Source organism: Pristiophorus japonicus, chromosome 7 (assembly GCF_044704955.1).
Source record: "Pristiophorus japonicus isolate sPriJap1 chromosome 7, sPriJap1.hap1, whole genome shotgun sequence".
Classification (NCBI taxonomy): Eukaryota; Metazoa; Chordata; class Chondrichthyes; family Pristiophoridae; genus Pristiophorus; species Pristiophorus japonicus.
Window position 1 is genome coordinate 195,998,964 of NC_091983.1, and position 22,281 is coordinate 196,021,244.

Genomic DNA, 22,281 nt, shown 5'->3' on the forward strand with positions numbered 1-22,281 from the left:
TAATTTGTAACCTGCGCCTGATTTTTTAATGTATAGACAAGGTTTTTTCAGTTCTACAAAATTCTTCACTTGCTCCATTAAGTTAGTTTGGAGTACGTTTTCACTGTGGAAACTTTGAAATCAGGAGTCAGTGGCCGGACACGCCCCCTTTTGAAGAAAAAATTCTGTTCCAAAGTGAAACTGTTCTCACTGACTAGAACTGCAGAAAAAAAAATGTGGAGAATAGCGATTTCTAAGATAGTCCGTTCTCGACCAGTTGCTCCTAAAAAATCAGGCGCAAATCATGTGGAAACTTGGGGCCAAAGTGCTCAAGGGATTAAGAGAGGCAGAGAACACGAAAGTAAGAATTAGTAAGGAATTAGGTGGGGTTGAACTAAGATAGAATACAGGATGGTCTAAGATGGGTTTATTGGACCCAAGTTTCGGGTGGAGTTGCTCCTAGTTTTTTGGAGCAACTAGTTTAGTTTGGAGTATGTTAGAAATTGCAATTCTTGGATATTAGTTTGCTCCAGTTCTAGTGAGTTAGTTTAGGTTGGCTTTCGCTAAGTTATTTTTATTTCAAAAGTGGGTGTGTCTAGCCACTCGGGCCTGTTTTGCAAGTTTCGGCAGTGAAAACTTATTATAAACGAACTTAGAATGGAGTAAGTGTCCACTTTTGTAAGTTCTGAAAAACCTTACCGAGAGTTAAGTTTAGTGCAGGCACAGCTAGAGACGGGGGGTGGGAAGCATTAAACACAAAGGACACATCAACATCACAACAGTGGGGGGGGAAGGGAAGTTAGAGAATTTTCCATAAACACCTTCACAACAACATTAAAGAAGCAAAGTACATTTAAAGCACTAAACAAAGCAGTACATTTAAAGCACCAAGCACTAAATGAAGCACAAAAAGTAATAAGCAATTAATTAATAAAAAAAATAGAAGGAACCCTGCACCTAAAGCACCAAGACCAAAGTAATAAGCAATCAATCAATAAAAAATAGAAGTCCTACCTTTATGTGAAGGGAAGGTGTCTCTGTCAGTGTCTCTCTCTGTAGTGTCTCTCTCTCTCTGTCTCTCTCTATCTGACAGTGAGGGGTGGGGAGGGGGGGGCTGTGTGGTGTGTGTTTGTGGGGGGGGGGGGGAATGTGTGTGTGTGGAGGGGGGGTGTGTGTGGGGGGTGGAGGTGTGGGAGGGTGCGTGTATGTGTGTGTGTGTGTGTGTGTCAGGGTGTGTATGTGTGGGGCGGGGGGGGGAGTGTGGAGGGCGGGGGTGTATGTGGAGGGGGGCGAGAGGCTGGAAGGAGGCACCCCTGCGCTCTCCTCCGGCCCTTCGATCATTTCGAGTGCCCCCCCAACCCACGCTCCTCCATCCCTTGCCACGGTCCCCCCTCCACCCCTGTTGCCACGCTCCCCCCTCCACCCCTGTTGCCACGCTCCTCCCTCCACCCCTGTTGCCACGCTACCCCTCCCCCCCCCCCCCCCCCCGGTATCCATGCTCCCCCGAGCCATTGCGCAGGCGCACATACTCTAACGTGTGTAGAATTAGTATCCAAAAATCTATCTATCTCTGTCTTGAATATACTCAAAGACTGAGCCTGCACAACCCAAGGGGTAGAGCATTCCAGAGATTCACCACCCTCTGAATGAAAAAGTTTCTCCTTAGACTGGGAACACAGACTAAACAGTGGCACAATTGAGGAACAGTGGAGGACTTTTAAGGAGCTCTTTCATAGTGCTCAACAAAAATATATTCCAGTGAAAAAGAAGGGCGGTAAGAGAAGGGATAACCAAGGAAATAAAGGAGAGTATCAAATTAAAAACCAATGCGTATAAGGTGGCCAAAGTTAGTGGGAAAACTAGAAGATTGGGAAAATTTTAAACGACAGCAAAGAATGACGAAGAAAGCAATAAAGAAAGGAAAGATAGATTACGAAAGTAAACTTGTGCAAAACATAAAAACAGATAGTAAAAGCTTTTACCGATATATAAAAGGCAAAGAGTGACTAAAGTAAATGTTGGTCCCTTAGAAAGTGAGAAGGTGATTTAATAATGGGAAATGTGGAAATGGCTGAGACCTTAAACAATTATTTTGCTTCGGTCTTCACAGTGGAAGACACAAAAACCATGCCAAAAATTGCTGGTCACAATAATGTGGGAAGGGAGGACCTTGAGACAATCACTATCACTAGAGGGGTAGTGCTGGACAGGCTAATGGGAATCAAGGTAGACAAGTCCCCTGGTCCTGATGAAATGCATCTCAGGGTATTAAAAGACATGGCGGAAGTTATAGCAGATGCATTCTACCAAAATTCTCTGGACTCTGGGGAGGTACCAGCGGATTGGAAAGCAGCTAATGTAACGCCTCTGTTTTAAAAAAGGGGGCAGACAAAAGGCAGGTAACTATAGGCCGGTTAGTTTAACATCTGTAGTGGGGAAAATGCTTAAAGCTATCATTAAGGAAGAAATAGCGGGACATCTAGATAGGAATAGTGCAATAAAGCAGACACAACATGGATTCATGAAGGGGAAATCATGTTTAATTAATTTACTGTAATTCTTTGAGGATATCACGAGCATAGTGGATAGAGGTGTACCGATGGATGTGGTGTATTTAGATTTCCAAAAGGCATTCGATAAGGTGCCACACAAGAGGTTACTGCAGAAGATAGAGGTATGCGGAGTCAGAGGAAATGTATTAGCATGGATAGAGAATTGGCTGGCGAACAGAAACAGTCGAGATAAATGGGTCCTTTTCGGGTTGGAAATCGGTGGTTAGTGGTGTGCCACAGGGATCGGTGCTGGGACCACAACTGTTTACAATATACATAGATGACCTGGAAGAGGGGACAGAGTGTAGTGGAACAAAATTTGCAGATGACACAAAGATTAGTGGGAAAGCGGGTTGTGTAGAGGACACAGAGAGGCTGCAAAGAGATTTGGATAGGTTAAGCGAATGGGCTAAGGTTTGGCAGATGGAATACAATGTCGGAAAGTGTGAGGTCATCCACCTTGGGGGAAAAAAAACAGTAAAAGGGAATATTATTTGAATGGAGAGAAATTACAACATGCTGCGGTGCAGAGGGACCTGGGGGTTCTTGTGCATGAATCCCAAAAAGTTAGTTTGCAGGTGCAGCAGGTAATCAGGAAGGCGAATGGAATGTTGGCCTTCATTGCGAGAGGGATGGAGTACAAAAGCAGGGAGGTCTTTCTGCAACTGTATAGGGTATTGGTGAGGCCTCACCTGGAGTACTGCGTGCAGTTTTGGTCACCTTACTTAAGGAAGGATATACTGGCTTTGGAGGGGGTACAGATACGATTCACTCGGCTGATTCCGGAGATGAGGGGGTTACCTTATGATGATAGATTGAGTAGACTGGGTCTTTACTCGTTGGAGTTCAGAAGGATGAGGGGTGATCTTATAGAAACATTTAAAATAATGAAAGGGATAGACAAGATAGAGGCAGAGAGGTTGTTTCCACTGGTCGGGGAGACTAGAACTAGGGGGCACAGCCTCAAAATACGGGGGAGCCAATTTAAAACTGAGTTGAGAAGGAATTTCTTCTCCCAGAGGGTTGTGAATCTGTGGAATTCTCTGCCCAAGGAAGCAGTTGAGGCTAGCTCATTGAATGTATTCAAATCACAGATAGATAGATTTTTAACCAATAAGGAAATTAAGGGTTACGGGGAGCGGGCGGGTAAGTGGAGCTGAGTCCACGGCCAGATCAGCCATGATCTTGTTGAATGGCGGAGCAGGTTCGAGGGGCTAGATGGTCTACTCCTGTTCCTAATTCTTATGTTCTTATGTTCTTATAAATGTGTTCTATGTAGGAGTTTCATGTTCGCAAAAGAAAAAATCAATTTTTGCACATCTATTTTCTATACAATTAGAAGTCCTGCATATAATGTAAATGATGCATTAAATGTGTTGGAACCCCATTAAAATGTGGCCATAGCACAAAATAACTCATCCGTCACACATTTCTGATTGGCAGCGTGAATAATCACAATCTGGTAAGTTGAGAATCACATTTCAGTTCATTTTATTTCGAACTGATTTTAGCCCTGGCCTTGATCGGTGACCCATTTGTAAATAGATAAGATTTTTTATAATAAAGTAAAGAGGTGGAAAGTCTTGAATTTGCCCATAAATTCAGTAAAATATGCCAAAAATACCTCCAAGAAGTGTCTTCTTTCTAGAGCCTGAGTTCTGATTCATCCTTCAGCTTTTTACATACCTGAGCCCCAAGTGAGGAGGCTTGTAGCGGATCCCTAGAATGTAGTAGCGTCAACCTCTGTTTATCACTTCAGTGGACTATAACTTCCAGGAGGCTGGCTAAGCCTTGGGACATTTTACTACATTAATAGCCCTATATAAATTCAAGTTGTTGTAAGCCTGCCACCTTCTATTGAGTGCAACACAGTTCTGGACAGGGTGAGCGGGGCTTCCAAAAACTAAATTCGGGTACGTTCTTTTAATGGCTTGGCTTGTACTTGTTAACAAAATCCAGTGCTATGAAGAGGCGTGGAGATTTGGCCGCATTTAACAGTAGGACTTTGTTATAATTTTGATCTTCCATTTCCCACCTGTGCCAGGATGAAATTGAGAGGTAGGAGGTCACAGCTGCGGTCCCCGGCAATCAGGAGGCAAAGATCGGGGCTTGGTTGCGGGGAGAACTCGGCAATGGTGAGGGAGAGATCAGGGATGGAGGCGGCTGAGGGTGGATTGCTGATCGCAACAGCGAGGAGAGGCCGCAATCGGCAGAAGGGAGGCCGAAATGTTAATACGGATTCTTTTTCCCTCAATCTGTTTCAGCGAATACACTGACACGCGAACACCTCTTGCCTTTTCTGTAAAAGACTTTTATTGAAGATTCTCCGGCCGGGACTTGTCAAGACAAAGGGACACTCTCAATCAGAGCCTGTTTACCTTCCCCTGGACAAGTCCCTTTTCAGCGCGAAAAGCACAGTAGATATACATTTTCAAAACACAACACATTTGATTAGCACTTGGTCTTTCCAATCCCTTTCTGCTTCCCCCCCCCCCCCCCCCCCCCCCCGAGTACGTCCAATGGCAGGCAAGAAAGTCTCCCAATTAGGGCTGGTGTCAGGTCAGGTTAGTTATAGCTTTGCTACACTGTCTTCCCTTATCAGTAAAGAACCCAATTAGTTTCTCTTCCTCCTTATCAGTAGAAGCTATTACTTTTCCCTTCCTATCTAGGATTGCTTTCTTTCTTTGTGCTGCCTTGGGCTTTCTCATGACCTGTGTCTAACCTCAACTTCAACTCTTGGTAACCCCTTTTTTTTCTGTTGATTCTGCAGTTGTCTGCATCTTGACCATTTCTTTAGCTATTTTCCCATGATTCCCTATCTCCATCCTTTTGCCACCTTCTCTAGCCATCTACCACTTTCGCAACCCTTTTACACATTCTCAGAAAGGCTTCCTGAGGCCTGTTTGAGCCGATAGCTCTTTCATTCATTTCTCTACCGGGTTTCCCGAGCTCTCAGAACTCGGCTGGCAGCTGTTAAATTTAAATCAGGCTACCAACTGCACTGTGTGAGCCTGATTTAAATATAATAATGAAGCGTCCCGCCTCTCCAAGACAGTACACATGCATGCCTCATAACCTGCCACCATAAAAATTGTGACAGGCGCTTACCCTCCATAAACTTGAGGTCACCCAAAACTCTGCTGCCCGTGCCCTAACTCGCACTAAGTCCCATTTACCCAGCAACCCTGTGCTCGCTGAGCTATATTGACCCCTGGTCTGGCAACGTCTGAGTTTTAAAATTCTCATCCTCATTTTCAAATCCTTCCATAGCCTCACCCCTCCCTATCTCTGTAACCTCCTACAGCCCTCCAGATCTCTGTGTTCTTCCAATTCTGGCCTCTTGTGCATCTCCTATTTTAATCGCTCCACCATTGCGGCCGTGCTTTCAGCTGCCTAGGCCCTAAACTCTGGAAATCCTTCCTAAACCTCTTTGCCTCTCTCTTTTTCGCTCTTCCTTTTAAGGCGCTCCCTTAAAACCTACCTCTTTGACCAAACTTTTGGTCATATGTCCTAATATCTCCTAATGTGGCTCGGTGTCAAATTTTGTTTGTTTGATCTTATTGAATGGCGGAGCAGGCTCGAGGGGCTAGATGGCCTACTCCTGTTCCTAATTCTTATGTTCTTATAACACTCCTGTGAAGCAGCTTGAGATGCTATATAAGGTGCTATATAACTGTAAGTTGTTTTTGTTGCTGGGGGAGGCATTCCCCAATTTTAAATTCTATCCCGACCCTCCCGCCTGTTATGGGGGTGTTTAATATTGAGTCCACTTTTTCTCTCTGATCTTCTGATTGGAAATTGGATCCAAAATATATAAATATCTTTTTAAAGACTTGCATTTATATGGCATCTTTCATGACCTCTGGACCTCCCAAAATGTTTAACAGCCAATGAAGTATTTTTGAAGTGTTGTCATTGTTGTAATTTGGGAAACGTGGAAGCCATTTTGCATATGACAAGGTCTCACAATCAGCAACAAGATAATGATCATATCATCTGTTTTGGTGATATCGGTTGAGGGAGATAAATTGGCCAGGACACCTCTGTTCTTCGAATAGTGCTATGAGATCTTTTATATCTACCTGAGAGGGCAGACGAGACCTCGGTTTAACGATTCATCTGAAAGACGGCACCTCAGACAATACAGCATTCCCTCAATACTGAGCTCAGAGTGTCAGCCTGGATTATTTGCTCGAGTCTCTGAAGTGGGACTTGAGCTCACAGCTTTCTGACTCTGAGGTGAGAGAGTGACGACTGACACCTAAAACAGTTTCTATCACAGTTTACTGCATCTCAGCACAATAAAATCGGTAAGCACCTGCTTCAGTCACAATCTTAAAATTCTGTCCTATGCTTCCTTCCCTCCCACTCTCCACTATTTTCCCATCCCTAGTTAAGAACAGAACAATGTTGAGCATCGCAACCATGCTCCAGGCTATTGTGTGCCAGCGGAGATCAACGAGTATGCGCGACATTTCAGTTTATGCTTGTAACATATGTTTATCTTGAGTCCATTACTCTGGCTTTACTGTACTCAAAAAATCTAAATAATTTATTTTTGTTTTAATTCTTTCTACCTCCTCAGTGCCAGAGAACATCCCATTAATACTGCTTACCAATTGTTAAATGATTTTGTTGAACAGTTTAAATAATTTAGATGTAAAGGAGAAATGTTACAGGTGCAAGACTGTAAAGATGAATCGTTACACTGCTGTCTGTTTTCTGGCATAATTTCCTTTGATTTTGCTGGGTAAGCAAGCTGGGTATTTGGGCAAGCAAAATCAGAAGGCCAAGGTTAATGCTGAATCCAAACCACACATACATTTAATGTTACATGGTTTTATCAGTTATTTTCCTCTGCTGCCCCCTGCATTGTACCACAGTCTCAGAATAAGAAGCTGATACTCTGTTCCTGGGCTGTTGATCAGCCACTGTGATGTAGAAGATTAACTTCCATAGCTGTTTTCCCAGACACATGTGGAACTTTCTCAATGGAATTTAACAAATGGGAAAAACTCTTTCCCATGAATTCACAATATCTTGGTGTATCATTGGCATATTTTCCATGATATCCATGTTTGATAAACTTATTTCTTCCCTCAGGAATCTATTCATTCTATTCTTAGTCTTGAGGACAGTTCAGAGTAAAATTCTACTTGTGAAGTGGCATTGCCAATTTTCTTTTACCTTAGTGCTGTGTTATTTTGTAACTAGACTAAAAACCATTTGATACCAATGTTTCGAAAATATTCCCACAGCCAACAGATAGATGATTAGACTAAAGCAAAATACTGCGGATGCTGGAATCTGAAATAAAAACAGAAACAGAAAATGCCTCCTACAAGTAAACTGTGATTTATTTGTACTTCGTTCAATTTAGTATACTGTATTCGCTGCTCAAGATGTGGTCTCCTCTACATTGGGGAGACTCATCATCATCATAGGCAGTCCCTCGAAATCGAGGAAGACTTGCTTCCACTCTAAAAATGAGTTCTCAGGTGACTGAACAGTCCAATACAGGAATTACAGTCTCTGTCACAGGTGGGACAGACAGTCGTTGAAGGAAAGGGTGGGTGGGGAGTCTGGTTTGCCGCACGCTCCTTCCGCTGCCTGCGTTTGTTTTCTGCATGCCCTCGGCGTCGAGACGAGGTGCTCAGTGCCCTCCCGGATACTCTTCCTCCACTTAGGTCTTTGGCCAGGGACTCCCAGGTGTCGGTGGGAATGTTGCATTTTATCAAGGAGGCTTTGAGGGTGTCCTTGAAACGTTTCCTCTGCCCACCTGGGGCTCGCTCGCCGTGTAGGAGTTCCGAGTAGCACGCTTGCTTTGGGAGTCTTATGTCAAGCATGCAAAAAATGTGGCCCGCCCAACGGAGCTGGTCGAGTGTGGTCAGTGCTTCGATGCTGGGGATGTTGGCCTGATTGAGGACGCTAACGTTGGTGCGTCTGTCCTCACAGGGGATTTGCAGGATCTAGCGGAGATAATGCTGGTGTTATTTTTCCAGCAATTTGAAGTGGCTACTGTATGTGGTCCACATCTCTGAGCCATACAGGAGGGCGAGACTAAACGCAGATTGGGTGATTGCTTTGCAGAACACCTTTGTTCAGTCCGTAAGCATGACCCCGAGCTTCCAGTCGTCTGTCATTAATTCTCCGCTCCACTCGCACCCTGACCCCTCTCTCCTCTGCTTCCTACACTGTTCCAATGAAGCTCAACGCAGACTCGAGGAACAGCACCTCGTCTTTCGTTTAGGCACTTTACAGCTTTCTGGACTCAACATAGAGTTCCACAATTTCAGAACATAACCTCAGCTTATACTTGCTATGGAGGCAGTTCAGAGAAGGTTCACAAGGTTGATTCCGGGGATGAGGGGGTTGACTTACGAGGAAAGGTTGAGTAAGTTGGGCCTCTACTCATTGGAATTCAGAAGAATGAGAGGTGATCTTATCAAAACGTATAAGATTATGAGGGGGCTTGACAAGGTGGATGCAGAGAGGATGTTTGCACTGATAGGGGAGACTAGAACTAGAGGGCATGATCTTAGAATAAGGGGCCGCCCATTTAAAACAGAGATAAGGAGAAATTTCTTCTCTCAGAAGGTTGTAAATCTGTGGAATTTGCTGCCTCAGAGAGCTGTGGAAGCTGGGACATTGAATAAATTTAAGACAGAAATAGACAGTTTCTTAAACGATAAGGGGATAAGGGGTTATGGGGAGCGGGCGGAGAAGTGGAGTGGAGTCCATGATCAGATCAGCCATGATCTTATTGAATGGTGGAGCAGACTCGAGGGGCCGTATGGCCTACTCCTGCTCCTATTTTTTATGTTCTTATTTTGTTCCCTTTCCTCCCTTTTTTTACAACCCCCTTTTTATTTTTATTGTTTTCTCTCTTTCCCATGGCAGCTGATAATTATTCCGCCATTACCATCTCAATTTGGCCCAACATCCCTCTTGTCTCTGAAATCACTCCTGCCTTGCACCCTATCACAGACCTTTTGTTCTTTCCTCCCCTCCCCCTTTCAGTTCCCCTGCACTTCCTTAAGAATCTGTTACATTTCGAACTTTTCTAGTTCTGCCGAAGGGTCACAGACCCGGAAACGTTAACTCTGTTTCTCTCCACAGATGCTGTCTGACCCACTGAGATTTCCAGATAGATGATTAGTTCATTTAAATAATGTGATCCTGGGACATCCCTAATGGAACACATTTTTCCAATTTAATTTCTTGGAAAACAGTCTCTAAACTGTTTTTTTTGCCTAATACCTGTAATAGGAACAGTTTTTACCCAGTTGGGTTTCTTGACTTAATTTAATAGTCTTTGTTCATATTATATTTCAACATAAATATTTTAGTGTTATTACTGAATCAGTGAATCTGATGTGTACTTTCATATTGAGCAATGTAATGTGTGCTTTGTGACTGAAATTCCATTGCACTGAATAAAATGAAATTGGATTTTGAGTCAGAAAAATTAACCACATGTACATAATATCTCTTTCAGTTTGGTCCAGTGAACCCTTTCAGGACGCAGCAGATGGCTGCCCCTAGAAATATGCTGTCTGGGTATGCTGAACCTGCCCATATCAATGACTTCATGTTTGAGCAGCAGAGAAGAACCTTTCATACCTATGGTAAGCTCCAATTTATTGAAAACTTATTTTTCAAAATGTTCTTTAAACTGTACTTCAGTGTTATATTTCAGAACAGGCTTCTGTGACATGCACACTGGTTTGTTGTGTAATCTTGTCTGTACTGCATACATAAAGTTGGCCCATGGCTAAGAACAGTGGCTGTCTGTCAGTGATCTCTTATCCAGCCCATTCAGACAAATATTCTGCTTAAATGCAGCTGTGTTTTGCTTCTGTTTTGGGGTACAGGAATGTGTGGGCTTGTTGGCTATAATCTCCTTAAATGTGGCGGTGGGGGGTGGGGAGGAAATGCTTTTGATGGAGAAGAGAATGTCCTGTCTAAAGTGTGATTTTGGTCTTTTTGGGTTTTGTGGCTGGATCCCAACTCTACAAAAAGACAGTGTGATTGGGAGCTGTTCCTTCTCTTCCTACTTTCAACGGCCTCTTGTTGAGTGATGTGGAAAGGCCAAAGACTTTGGGAAGGTATTTCAAGAGTGCTGGAGTCTGCCCCGATAGTGGTAGTGGTTGGAGGAGAGAATGTACTAACCAGAGTCAATAGAATGGAGGATGTAAGCTAGGAGGTTGGGCTGGCAGAGTTTGCAGCAGTAGAACATAAGAACATAACAACATAAGAAATAGGAGCAGGATTAGCCCATTTGGCCCCGCAAGCCTGCTCCACCATTCAATAAGATCATGGCTGATCTGATCATTGACTCAGCTCCACTTCCCTGCCTGCTCCTTATTCCCTTATCGCCCAAAAATCTGTCTATCTCCGCCTTAAATATATTCAATGACACAGCCTTCACAACTCTCTGGAGCAGAGAATTCGACAGATTTACAACCCTCTGAGAACAAATTCCTTCTCATCTCAGTTTTAAATGGGCGACCCCTTATTCTAAAACTATGCCTCCAAGTTCTAGATTCCCTCATGAGTGGAAACATCTCTCTGCATCTACCTTGTCAAGCCCCCTCATTATCTTATATGTCTCCATAAGATCACCTCTCATTCTTCTGAACTCCAATGTGTATAGGCTCAACCTGCTCAACCTTTCTTCATAAGTCAACCCCCTCATCTCCAGAATCAACCTAGTGAACCACCTCTGAACTGCCTCCAATGCAAGTATATCCTTCCTTAAATAAGGAGACCAAAACTGTATGCAGTACTCCAGGTGTGGCCTCACCAATACCTTGTACAGTTGTAGTAGGACTTCTCTGTTTTTATACTCCATCCCCCTTGCAATAAAGGCCGACATTCCATTTGCCTTCCTGATTACTTACTGTACCTGCATACTAACATAAGAAATAGGAGCAGGAGCAGGAGTAGGCCATAAGGCCCCTCGAGCCTGCTCCGCCATTCAATAAGGCTGATCTGATCATGGACTCAGTTCCACTTCCTTGCCCACTGCCCATAACCCCTTATCCCCTTATCGTTTAAGAAACTGTATTTCTGTCTTAAATTTATTTAATGTCCCAGCTTCCACAGCTCTCTGAGGCAGCGAATTCCACAGATTCAAAACCCCCCCTGAGAGAAGAAATGTCTCCTCATCTCAGTTCTAAATGGGCGGCCCCTTATCCTAAGATCATGCCCTCTAGTTCTAGTCTCCTCCACCAGTGGAAACATCCTCTCTGCATCCACCTTGTCTAGCCCCCTCATAATTTTATACGTTGCTATAAGATCACCTCTCATTCTTCTGAATTCCAATGAGTAGAGGCCCAACCTACTCAACCATTCCTCATAAGTCAACCCACTCATCCCTGGGTTCAACCAAGTGAACCTTCTCTGAACTGCCTCACAGCAAGTATATCCTTTCATAAATATGGAAACCAAAACTGCACGCAATATTCCAGGTGTATCCTCACCAATACCCTGTATAGCTGTAAGAAGACTTCCCTGCTTTTATACTCCATCCCCTTTGCAATAAAGGCCATGATTCCATTGGCCTTCCTGATCAATTGCTGTACCTGCATACTATCCTTTTGTGTTTCATGCACAATTACCCCCAAGTTCCGCTGTACTGCAGCATTTGGTAATTTTTTTTCATTTAAATAATAACTTGCTTTTTTATTTTTTCTGCCAAAGTGGACAACCTCACATTTTCCTACATTATACTCCATTTGCCAAATTTTTGCCCACTCACTTAGCCTGTCGATATCTCTTTGCAGATATTTCGTGTCCTCCGCACAACTAGCTTTTTCACCCATCTTTGTATCATCAGAAAACTTGGCTACATTACACTTGATCTCTTCATTCAAATCATTAATATAGGTTGTAAATAGTTGAGGCCTCAGCACAGATCCCTGTGGCACTCCACTAGTTACTTTTTGTTAACCGGAAAATGACCCATTTATCCCGACAGTGTTAACTATTTGTACTGCACTTTTTTTGACAAACATGCGTCTGTCGAGCCCCGCCTCCTGTCAAGCTCCGATTTCCCGTCCCGGCTCCGAATCATTCCCTCCACGTGGTGCCAAGAAGCATCACCTGAGGCCCAAGACTCCGCTCAGGCCCCGCCTCTCTGGGGGTGAGAGGCCGAGGGAGAAAGAGAGGCCGAGGGGAGAGCGGGAGAGAGAGAGAGAGAGGCCGAGGGGAGAGGAGAGAGAGAGAGAGAGGCATCGAGGGGAGTGAGAGAGAAACTGTGGGGGGGGGGGGGGCGGCGGATCGGAGGGGAGAGAGGAAACTCTGGGAAGACCGATCATGTTCTTCCAACCGCTTACAAGGGACATCGTTGGAGTGGATGATATCCAAATGTCACGACACTGTCACTATTCACTTCATACCCAATAATTTGTTAATAAGCCTGCCCCATCTATGATTAGGGGGGGGGGAAGGATCCACTTGCGCAGGGGTAAGGCACTTTGCCTGGGGGAGGGATGTACCTGGACTGGGGTAAGGCATTTTATCTGGCCCTTGCTGTCTTCTGGGGAGCTCTGCCCTCTGTCGCTTCAGTAAGTCAAAGTGGATCGAGTTACAATTTGCAAAGTCAGTGAGACCTTGGGATGGGCGGTTCCAGTTACACATTACTGTGAAACTTCAGGGTGTGGCTTATCCTCCAAAGGAACCAATCATTGACAAAGGGTGGAGCATGATGGATATTTTTGCAGTGCAAATAAGTACATCCTTATCCCGACTCTCTGTTTTCTGTTAGTTCGCTAATCCTCTATCCATACTAATATATCACCCCCAACCCCGTGAACTTTCATCTTGTGCAGTAACCTTTTATGTGGCACCTTATCGAATGCCTTCTGGAAATCCAAATACATCACATCCACTGGTTCCCCCTTATCCACTCTGCTTGTTACATCCTCAGAGAGCTCCAGCAAATTTGTCAAACATGATTTCCCTTTCATAAAACCATGCTGACTCTGAATAAATGATGCTTTTCCAAATGCACTGCTACTGCTTCCTTAATAATGGACTCCAGCATTTTCCCAACAACAGATGTTTCATAGAAACATAGAAAATAGGTGCAGGTGTAGGCCATTCGGCCCTTCGAGCCTGCACTGCCATTCAATGACTGAACATGCAATTTCAGTACTCCATTCCTGCTTTCTCTTCATACCCCTTGTAGTAAGGACTACATCTAATTTAGTGTCATCTGCAAATTTGGAGATACTACATTTAATCCCCTCGTCTAAATCATTAATGTACAATGTAAACAGCTGCGGCCCCAGCACAGAACCTTGCTGTTCCCCACTAGTCACTGCCCGCCATTCTGAAAAGTACCCATTTACTCCTACTCTTTGCTTCCTGTCTGCCAAGCAGTTCTCAATCCATGTCAGCACACTACCCACAATCCCGTGTGCTTTAACTTTGCACATTAATCTCTTGTGTGGGACGTTGTCAAAAGCCTTCTGAAAGTCCAGATACACCACATCAACTGGTTCTCCCTTGTCCACTCGACTGGAAACATCCTCAAAAAATTCCAGAAGATTTGTCAAGCATAATTTCCATTTCACAAATCCATGCTGACTTGGACCTATCATGTCACCTCTTTCCAAATGCGCTGCTATGACATCCATAATAATTTTACCCACTACCGATGTCAGGCTGACCGGTCTATAATTCCCTGTTTTCTCTCCCTCCTTTTTTAAAAAGTGGGGTTACATTGACTACCCTCCACTCCATAGGAACTGATCCAGAGTCTATGGAATGTTGGAAAATGACTGTCAATGCATCCGCTATTTCCAAGGCCACCTCCTTAAGTACTCTGGGATGCAGACCATCAGGCCCTGGGGATTTATCGGCCTTCAATCCCATCAATTTCCCCAACACAATTTCCCGACTAATAAGGACTTCCCTCAGTCCCTCCTTCTTACTAGACCCTCTGACCCCTTTTATATCTGGATAGTTGTTTGTCTCCTCCTTAGTGAATACCGAACCAAAGTACTTGTTCATTTGGTCTGCCATTTCTTTGTTCCCCGTTATGACTTCCCCTGATTCTGACTGCAGGGGACCTACGTTTGTCTTTACTAACCTTTTTCTCTTTACATATCTATAGAAGCTTTTGCAGTCCATTTTAATGTTCCCTGCAAGCTTCCTCTCGTACTCTATTTTCCCTGCCCTAATCAAACCCTTTGTCCTCCTCTGCTGAGTTCTAAATTTCTCCCAGTCCCCGGGTTCGCTGCTATTTCTGGCCAATTTGTATGCCACTTCCTTGGCTTTAATACTATCCCTGATTTCCCTTGATAGCCACGGTTGAGCCACCTTCCCTTTTTTATTTTTACGCCAGACAGGGATGTACAATTGTTGTAGTTCATCCATGCAGTCTCTAAATGTCTGCCGTTGCCCATCCACTGTCAACCCCTTAAGTATCATTCGCCAATCTATCCTAGCCAATTCACGCCTCATACCTTTAAAGTTACCCTTCTTTAAGTTCTGGACCGTGGTCTCTGAATTAACTGTTTCCTTCTCCATCCTAATGTAGAATTCCACCATGTATGGTCACTCTTCCCCAAGGGGCCTCGCACAACGAGATTGCTAATTAATCCACTCTCATTACACAACACCCAGTCTAAGATGGCCTCCCCCCTAGTTGGTTCCTCGACATATGGTCTAGAAAACCATCCCTTATGCACTCCAGGAAATCCTCCTCCACCGTATTGTTTCCAGTTTGGTTAGCCCAATCTATATGCATATTAAAGTCACCTATGATAACTGCTGCACCTTTATTGCATGCACCCCTAATTTCCTGTTTGATGCCCTCCCCAACATCACCACTACTATTTGGAGGTCTGTACACAACTCCCACTAGCGTTTTCTGCTCTTTGGTATTCCGTAGCTCCACCCATACCGATTCCACATCATCCAAGCTAATGTCTTTCCTTACAATTGCATTAATTTCCTCTTTAACCAGCATTGCCACCCCGCCTCCTTTTCTTTTCTGTCTATCTTTCCTAAATGTTGAATACCCTTGGATGTTGAGTTCCCAGCCTTGGTCACCCTGGAGCCATGTCTCCGTGATGCCAACCACATCGTATCCGTTAACTGCTATCTGTTTGCCTCCTTTTTTAAATTGGGGCGTTACATTTGCGGTTTTCCATTCCACTGGGACCTCTCCAGAATCCAGAGAATTTTGGTAGATTACAACCAATGCATCCACTATCTCTGCAACCACTTCTTTTAAGACCCTAGGATGCAAGCCATCAGGTCCAGGGGACTTGTCTAGCTTTAGTCCCATTATTTTACCAAGTACTTCTTTTTTAGTGACAGTGATTGTTTTAAGTTCCTCCCTTCCTATATACCCTTGATTATCCATTATTGGGACATTTTTAGTGTCTTCTATCATAGGCCAAGGTCATGGAGGGATTTTTGAAGATTTGGGCAGGGATTTTGAAACATTACCATAGGTCCTAGAGCAGATCTTTAATCTGTTACATGAACCTTAACTTATGGATGTCAAATAAGGATCATAATCTTCATGGGCGCTATAAAATTCGAGGATTCTTTATCTTAAAGTAATAAATCTTTTTTGTATTCTCGCAAGTATCCTGAATTTAAGTCTCTTACATTGCACTGTACTTGATGTAGACCCAGATCCTTAAAACAATGAATCTATTGTTATATTCTTAAACACAATGTACCAATAAAAATAGTAACAATGCATTTTAAAAACAATGAAACCTGTATTGTTAATTAATTTATTTCAAAGTGAGAACAAAGGTAATCTCAGATGAATCTAGTTCTTTGTATGAATTGGATTGGGTAGACCAATGGAGTACCACCGTCTGCAGGCCATAAATTAGATTTCAAGGATGTATGCCCTGTTAACAACAACAACTTTCTAAGGATAAGGGGTAAGCCATTTAGGACCAAGATGAGGAGAAACTTCTTCACCCAGAGAGTGGTGAACCTGTGGAATTCTCTACCACAGAAAGTTGTTGAGGCCAATTCACTAAATATATTCAAAAAGGAGTTAGATGTAGTCCTTACTACTAGGGGGTCAAGGGGTATGGCAAGAAAGCAGGAATGGGGTACTGAAGTTGCATGTTCAGCCATGAACTCATTGAATGGCGGTGCAGGCTCGAAGGGCCGAATGGCCTATTCCTGCACCTATTTTCTATGTTTCTAACATCAACTTGAATTTATATAGCGCCTTTAATGTAGTAAAATGTCACAGGAGCATTATCAAACAAAATTTGTCACCGAACCACATAAGGATATATTAAGGCAGATGACCAAAAGCTTGGTCAAAGAGGTAGGAGGAAAGAGAGCTAGAAAGGCAGAGAGGTTTAGGAAGGGAATTCCAGAGCTTGGATCTTCGGCAGCTGAATGCAAGGCCGCCAGTGGTGGAGTGATTAAATTGTGGATGCGCAAGTGGCCGCAGTATTGGAGGAGCGCAGATATCTCGGAAGGCTGTAGTTGGTTACAGAGATAGCGAGGGGCGAGGCCCTGGAGGGATTTGAAAACCAGGATGAGAATTTTTAAATCGAGGCGTTGCTTAACCGAGAGCCAGTGTAGTTTGGCGAGCACAGGGGTGATGGATGAACATGACTTGGTGGAGTTAGGATATGGGCAGCAGAGTTTTGGATGAGCTTTAGTTTATGGAAGGTGGAAGATGAATGCATTGGAATAGTCAAGTCTAGAGGTAATCAAAACATGGATGAGGGTTTCAGCAGCAGCATCATCATCATCATAGGCAGTCCCTCGGAATCGAGGAAGACTTGCTTCCACTCTTAGCATGAATTCTTAGGTGGCTGTACAGTCCAATACGAGATCCACAGTCTCTGTCACAGGTGGGACAGATAGTTGTTGAGGGAAAGGGTGGGCGGGGAGCCTGGTTTGCCGCCCGCTCCTTCCGCTGCCTGCGCTTGATTTCTGCGTGCTCTCGGCGACGATACTGAAGGAGATCAGCGCCCTCCCGAATGCACTCTCTCCACTTAGGGCGGTCTATGGCCAAGGACTCCCTTGTCAGTGGGGAAGTCGCACTTTATCAGGGAGGCTTTGAGGGTGTCCTTGTAACGTTTCCTCTGCCCGCCTTTGGCTCGTTTTCTGTGGACGAGTTCCGAGTAGAGCGCTTGCTTTGGGAGTCTTGTGTCTGGCATGCGAACTATGTGGCCTGCCCAACGGAGCTGATCAAGTGTGGTCAGTACTTCAATGCTGAGGATGTTGGCCTGGACGAGGACGCTAATGTTTATGCGTCTGTCCTCCCAGGGGATTTGCAGGATCTTGCGGAGACATCACTGGTGGTATTTCTCCAGCGACTTGAGGTACGTCTCATGTCCACGTCTCTGAGCCATAAAGGAGGTCAGGTATTACTACAGCCCTGTAGACCATGAGCTTGGTGACAGTTTTGAGGGCCTGATCTTCAAACACTCTTTTCCTTAGGTGTCCGAAGGCTGCACTGGCGCACTGGAGGCGGTGTTGGATCTCATCATCAATACCTGCTCTTGTTGATAGGAGGCTCCTGAGATAGGGGAAGTGGTCCACGTTGTCCAGGGCCACGCCGTGGATTTTGATGTTTCAGGGGTAGTGCTGTGCGGCGAGGACAGGCTGCTGGAGGACTTTTGTCTTACTAATGTTTAGCGTAAGGCCCATGCTTTCATACGCCTCGGTAAATACGTCGACTATGTCCTGGAGTTCAGCCTCTTGTGTGTGCACAGACACAGGCATCGTCCGCGTACTGTAGCTCGACGACAGAGGTTGGAGTGGTCTTGGACCTGGCCTGGAGACGGCGAAGGTTGAACATCTTCCCACTGGTTCTCTAGTTTAGTTCCACTCCAGCGCGGAACTTATCAACTGTGAGGTGGAGCATGGCAGCAGATGAGCTATGGCAGGGGTGGAGTCTGGGGAAGTTACAGAACTGAAGAAACAATATGTAGCGTCTGTCAGTTCATTCGAAGCAATGTTCCCTGTAAATTTTTGGGGGGCTGCGCGGCCCTTTCAAAAGATTTCGGGAAGGAATTCCAAAGCTTGGATCCTCAGCAGTTGGATACATGGCCTTTCAATTTAAAAGCTGGCTCATCGGCTGCGCGGGACTCCTGGAGCGCTGCGCGACTGTGCAGCTTGAAGGAAACATGGATTAGAAGTCTTTCGTGATCAGTGGGCAGCACGTAGGATTGACAGTTTATTACACTTGATTTAACAAGTGTCATTTTTAGTTACTGCTTTTTGTTAAATGCTAAATATCAATCTGGATAGACATTCTCTCTGGTTTGTTGTGTCTTCCCTATTTATAAAAAACAAGGAGTTGGTTACTGGTTTTAGTAAAGATTTTACTGGTACCTTCCCTGGAAAGGGCAGCATTTAATCATCTCCGTGGCATTGTTCATTATAGGTCTGTATAGGATAGTGCACTGATCCACAAAAATGTGCACTTAGTAATGAACCAGTAACCACGGGACCATTACTGATCTAATGGGCCAGTGAATGAATTCTACTGCAAGATAAAACAGATAAAAATGATGAGCTAATTTGTCTAGAAAAGGATGCACAGTCTCCCCACTTGCCATTCCATCACAGCATCCAGATACTTCTTAAATTAATCCATGTTTTTTCCTCTGATAACTTTTTTTATTCATTCCTGGGATATTGGTGTCGCTGGCAAGGCCAGCATTTATTGCCTATCCCCAATTGCCCTGCATTTAGGGTTAGGGTTAGGGTGAACCGCTGCAGTCCATGTGGTGAAGCTACTCCCACAATGCTGTTGGGGAGGGCGTTCCAGGATTTTGACACAGCAACGATGAATGAATGGCAATATATTTCTAAGTCAGGATGATGTGTGACTTGGAGGGGAACTTGAAGGTGGTGGTGTTCCCATGATTCTGCTGCCCTTGTCCATCTAGGTGGTAGATGTCGCGGGTTTGGGAAGTGCTGCCGAAGAAGCCTTGGTGAGTTGCTGCAGTACCTCTTATAGATAGTACACACTGCAGCCACAGTATTTATTTATTTTGAAGGTCTTTCATCTTCGTAACATTCCTCTTCTACCAGTTGTAGAAATATACAGTGCATTTTAAGGGTGACATAGTGCATTTTGGTTCCACTGTGCTGGAGTGGCAATATGCTGATTCTTGCTGGTGATCCTCCAGGAGCTGCCATGGGCGTAAAATGTTTTTTTAGATTGGCACAATAAGAATGTTAATTTCGTGCAATTTGAAGTGCTACAGTGCCCCATTTAAGTGGCCAGTTTCTGGATTTTTTGGCGGCAGAAGCCTTGCAAGTACAGGCTCAAGGGCACGAGACTTCTATTGTGATGTAAGGTAATTAAAAAACCATGTGCAGCTCTTGTGCTATTTGCTGCCTGCCCTCATATAGTTTCTCCCCAGCATTGTAGCGGAAAGTCCTTACATGGTTCTAACATGTCAACATTTTAAAGAAATAAAGAAAGGACTTGCATTATTAAAGTGTCTTTCACGACCTCAGGATGTCCGAAAGCGCTTTACAGAGAATGAAGTACTTTTGACGTGCTTTTAATGTAGGGAACCATGGCAGCAAATTTGCACATAGCACGGTCCCACAAACAGCAATGAAGAGGTAATCTGTTTTTAGTGATTTTTTGGGGAGTTACAATTGGCCAGGGCATCAGGACTTTTCTTCATATAGTGCCATGGGATCTCTTGCATGTCTTTTTGGATCTTTTAAGCGAGACCCGTGGTACGTTCACTTCTGAGTCAGTAAGTTGAGGGTTCAAGTCCTACTCCAGGGACTTGAGCACATGATCTAGGCTGATACTTCAGTGCAGTGCTTCACTGTCGGGGGTGCCTTCTTTCAGATGAGACATTAAACCAAGGCCCAATCTACCCTCTCCGGTGGACATAAAAGCTGCCACGGCACTATTTTGAAGAAAAGCAGAGGTTCTCCTCGATGTCCTGGGAAATATTTATCCCTCGACCAACTAGATTATGTGCTGAATACTTGGAGTGGGACTTAAACCCACAAACTCAGATGAGAGTGCTACCATTCTAAAGAAGAGCACTAAAGAAATGGATGCAGAGAAATGTTTTCCAGCACTTAAAATTGCTCACATATATTGATGAATCACAATACTGGTCGTGCCCAAATATGAGGGGCCAGAGTCTCTAAACTGGGTCAAGTCTTATTGCGCTTCTCTTTTTACAGCATTTGTACAATAAGGACACAAATTTCATCTTGAGTTACTAAGTATAGCTGTATGAATTCAAGTTCCAGCGCACGGAGCTAATCTACGCTGCAAATCTCTGCTTGTTGTAACATTTTCAAAAAAAACCTTCTATTTTTGATTTTACACCTGTATTATTAGATAAATAGGATTTATGGAATTGCAGAGAGTGATTATTTATGGAAATGACAAAGATTAAATGGGTTTAGGTTAATCAATGCTAGAATGTAGGACAACGTGTCAAAGTATAATGTACAGTACTTTACCAATCCGCACAGAACTAGAGCAAATAGCTTTACAAAAACCATGAATATAGGATAAATAATTGCTTCATTTTAAACCTGATATTTAAAGCGTGTGAAAAATAGACGTATAAATATGCGATGGTGGAAGAGGGGGCTCTATGCTTGGTATTACAGCCCTTAAACTGACCTAGATGCAAAAAAGGGTACTACTGGGAGTAGATGTTGATGGGTTTACATTCACAGATGATGTTGGAGGTAACCAGTTTGTCGAGATGGTGATAAAGCCAGATTATGTAAACAATATTTAGAGAAAGATGAGATTAGTCAGCAGATTGCACATGACTGTTGAGGGTAATGGGACAAATAAGTTCAAGATAGTGGTGAATGTACCTTTTCAAAAGGAAAATGGAGCGATAATGATGGAACAGGTTCCTATATTAAAGAAGTGATTTATTGTCTGTCAATAATGTCGGCCAGAAAGGCACATTTTTGGACAGTGTAACAATGGTGCAGATGAAAGCGATTCTGGGAAGCAACTCTGACTGGAGACACAAATATGAAATTTCTAATGGAACATAAAAAATATATAATGGTGAATTAACTGTGTGATGAGGTGTTACTGATTACTGATCTTCCAACAGGTAGAGAGAGTTAACATTAAATATTCAGTAATTTTGGATGGAGGAAGTAGCTATTTATATCAAAAAAATAAGCAAAGTGTCAGCATATCAATGTTTGGGGTACAGGGTTTGGTACCTGACCAAGAGTGAGGTTATCGGCATACTCTCCATACACAAACAATCGATTAATTTGTAGAGAAGCATTAAGTTCTCATTCCTTCCCCAAGTGAATTGTGATCATGTATGCAAATTGAGAGAGAATGTTACTGTGGTGTATTGCATTACTACTTAAATTATGCAATAAATGATTGCTTGACTGTACAACTTTGGATTAATAATATAAATTGTTCAGATATCAGTACATAAATAAGGATGAGCTGCAGTGCTGCTTCTTCTACCTGTGTTACCTTGCCTTTATTACTAAGTTCATACTTTTTAAAAGGTACAGTCAAAAATAAGTGCTAAAAATATAACAGTTGGTTACAATAAAGATTATATTTTAATCGTTTGGCCAGAATGGACAAGTCATGTGAGCTGGACATAAAGAGAGATTTAAAAAAAATGAAAAGTATAATTTTTCTCCAGAGCTTCAGGATTTTTCTCCAACAAAATGAAGTGTCCACCCCTGTCCTAATCTGAGCTGTGTTGATGCAGAGACACTTTTTCACAGTTCCCATGTCAGCAGG

The 22,281-nt window shown here is 43.7% G+C and overlaps 1 protein-coding gene across 1 annotated transcript in view; it reads left to right on the top strand.

The window, feature by feature from the left end:
• cdc40 (cell division cycle 40 homolog (S. cerevisiae)) overlaps nt 1–22,281 on the top strand; it is a 177,475-nt gene that overhangs the window by 27,500 nt on the left and 127,694 nt on the right. Inside the window, exon 3 of the mRNA XM_070885677.1 lies at nt 10,030–10,159. Within this exon, the coding sequence (XP_070741778.1) occupies nt 10,030–10,159 (130 nt within the window). The remainder of the gene's footprint in view (nt 1–10,029; nt 10,160–22,281) is intronic.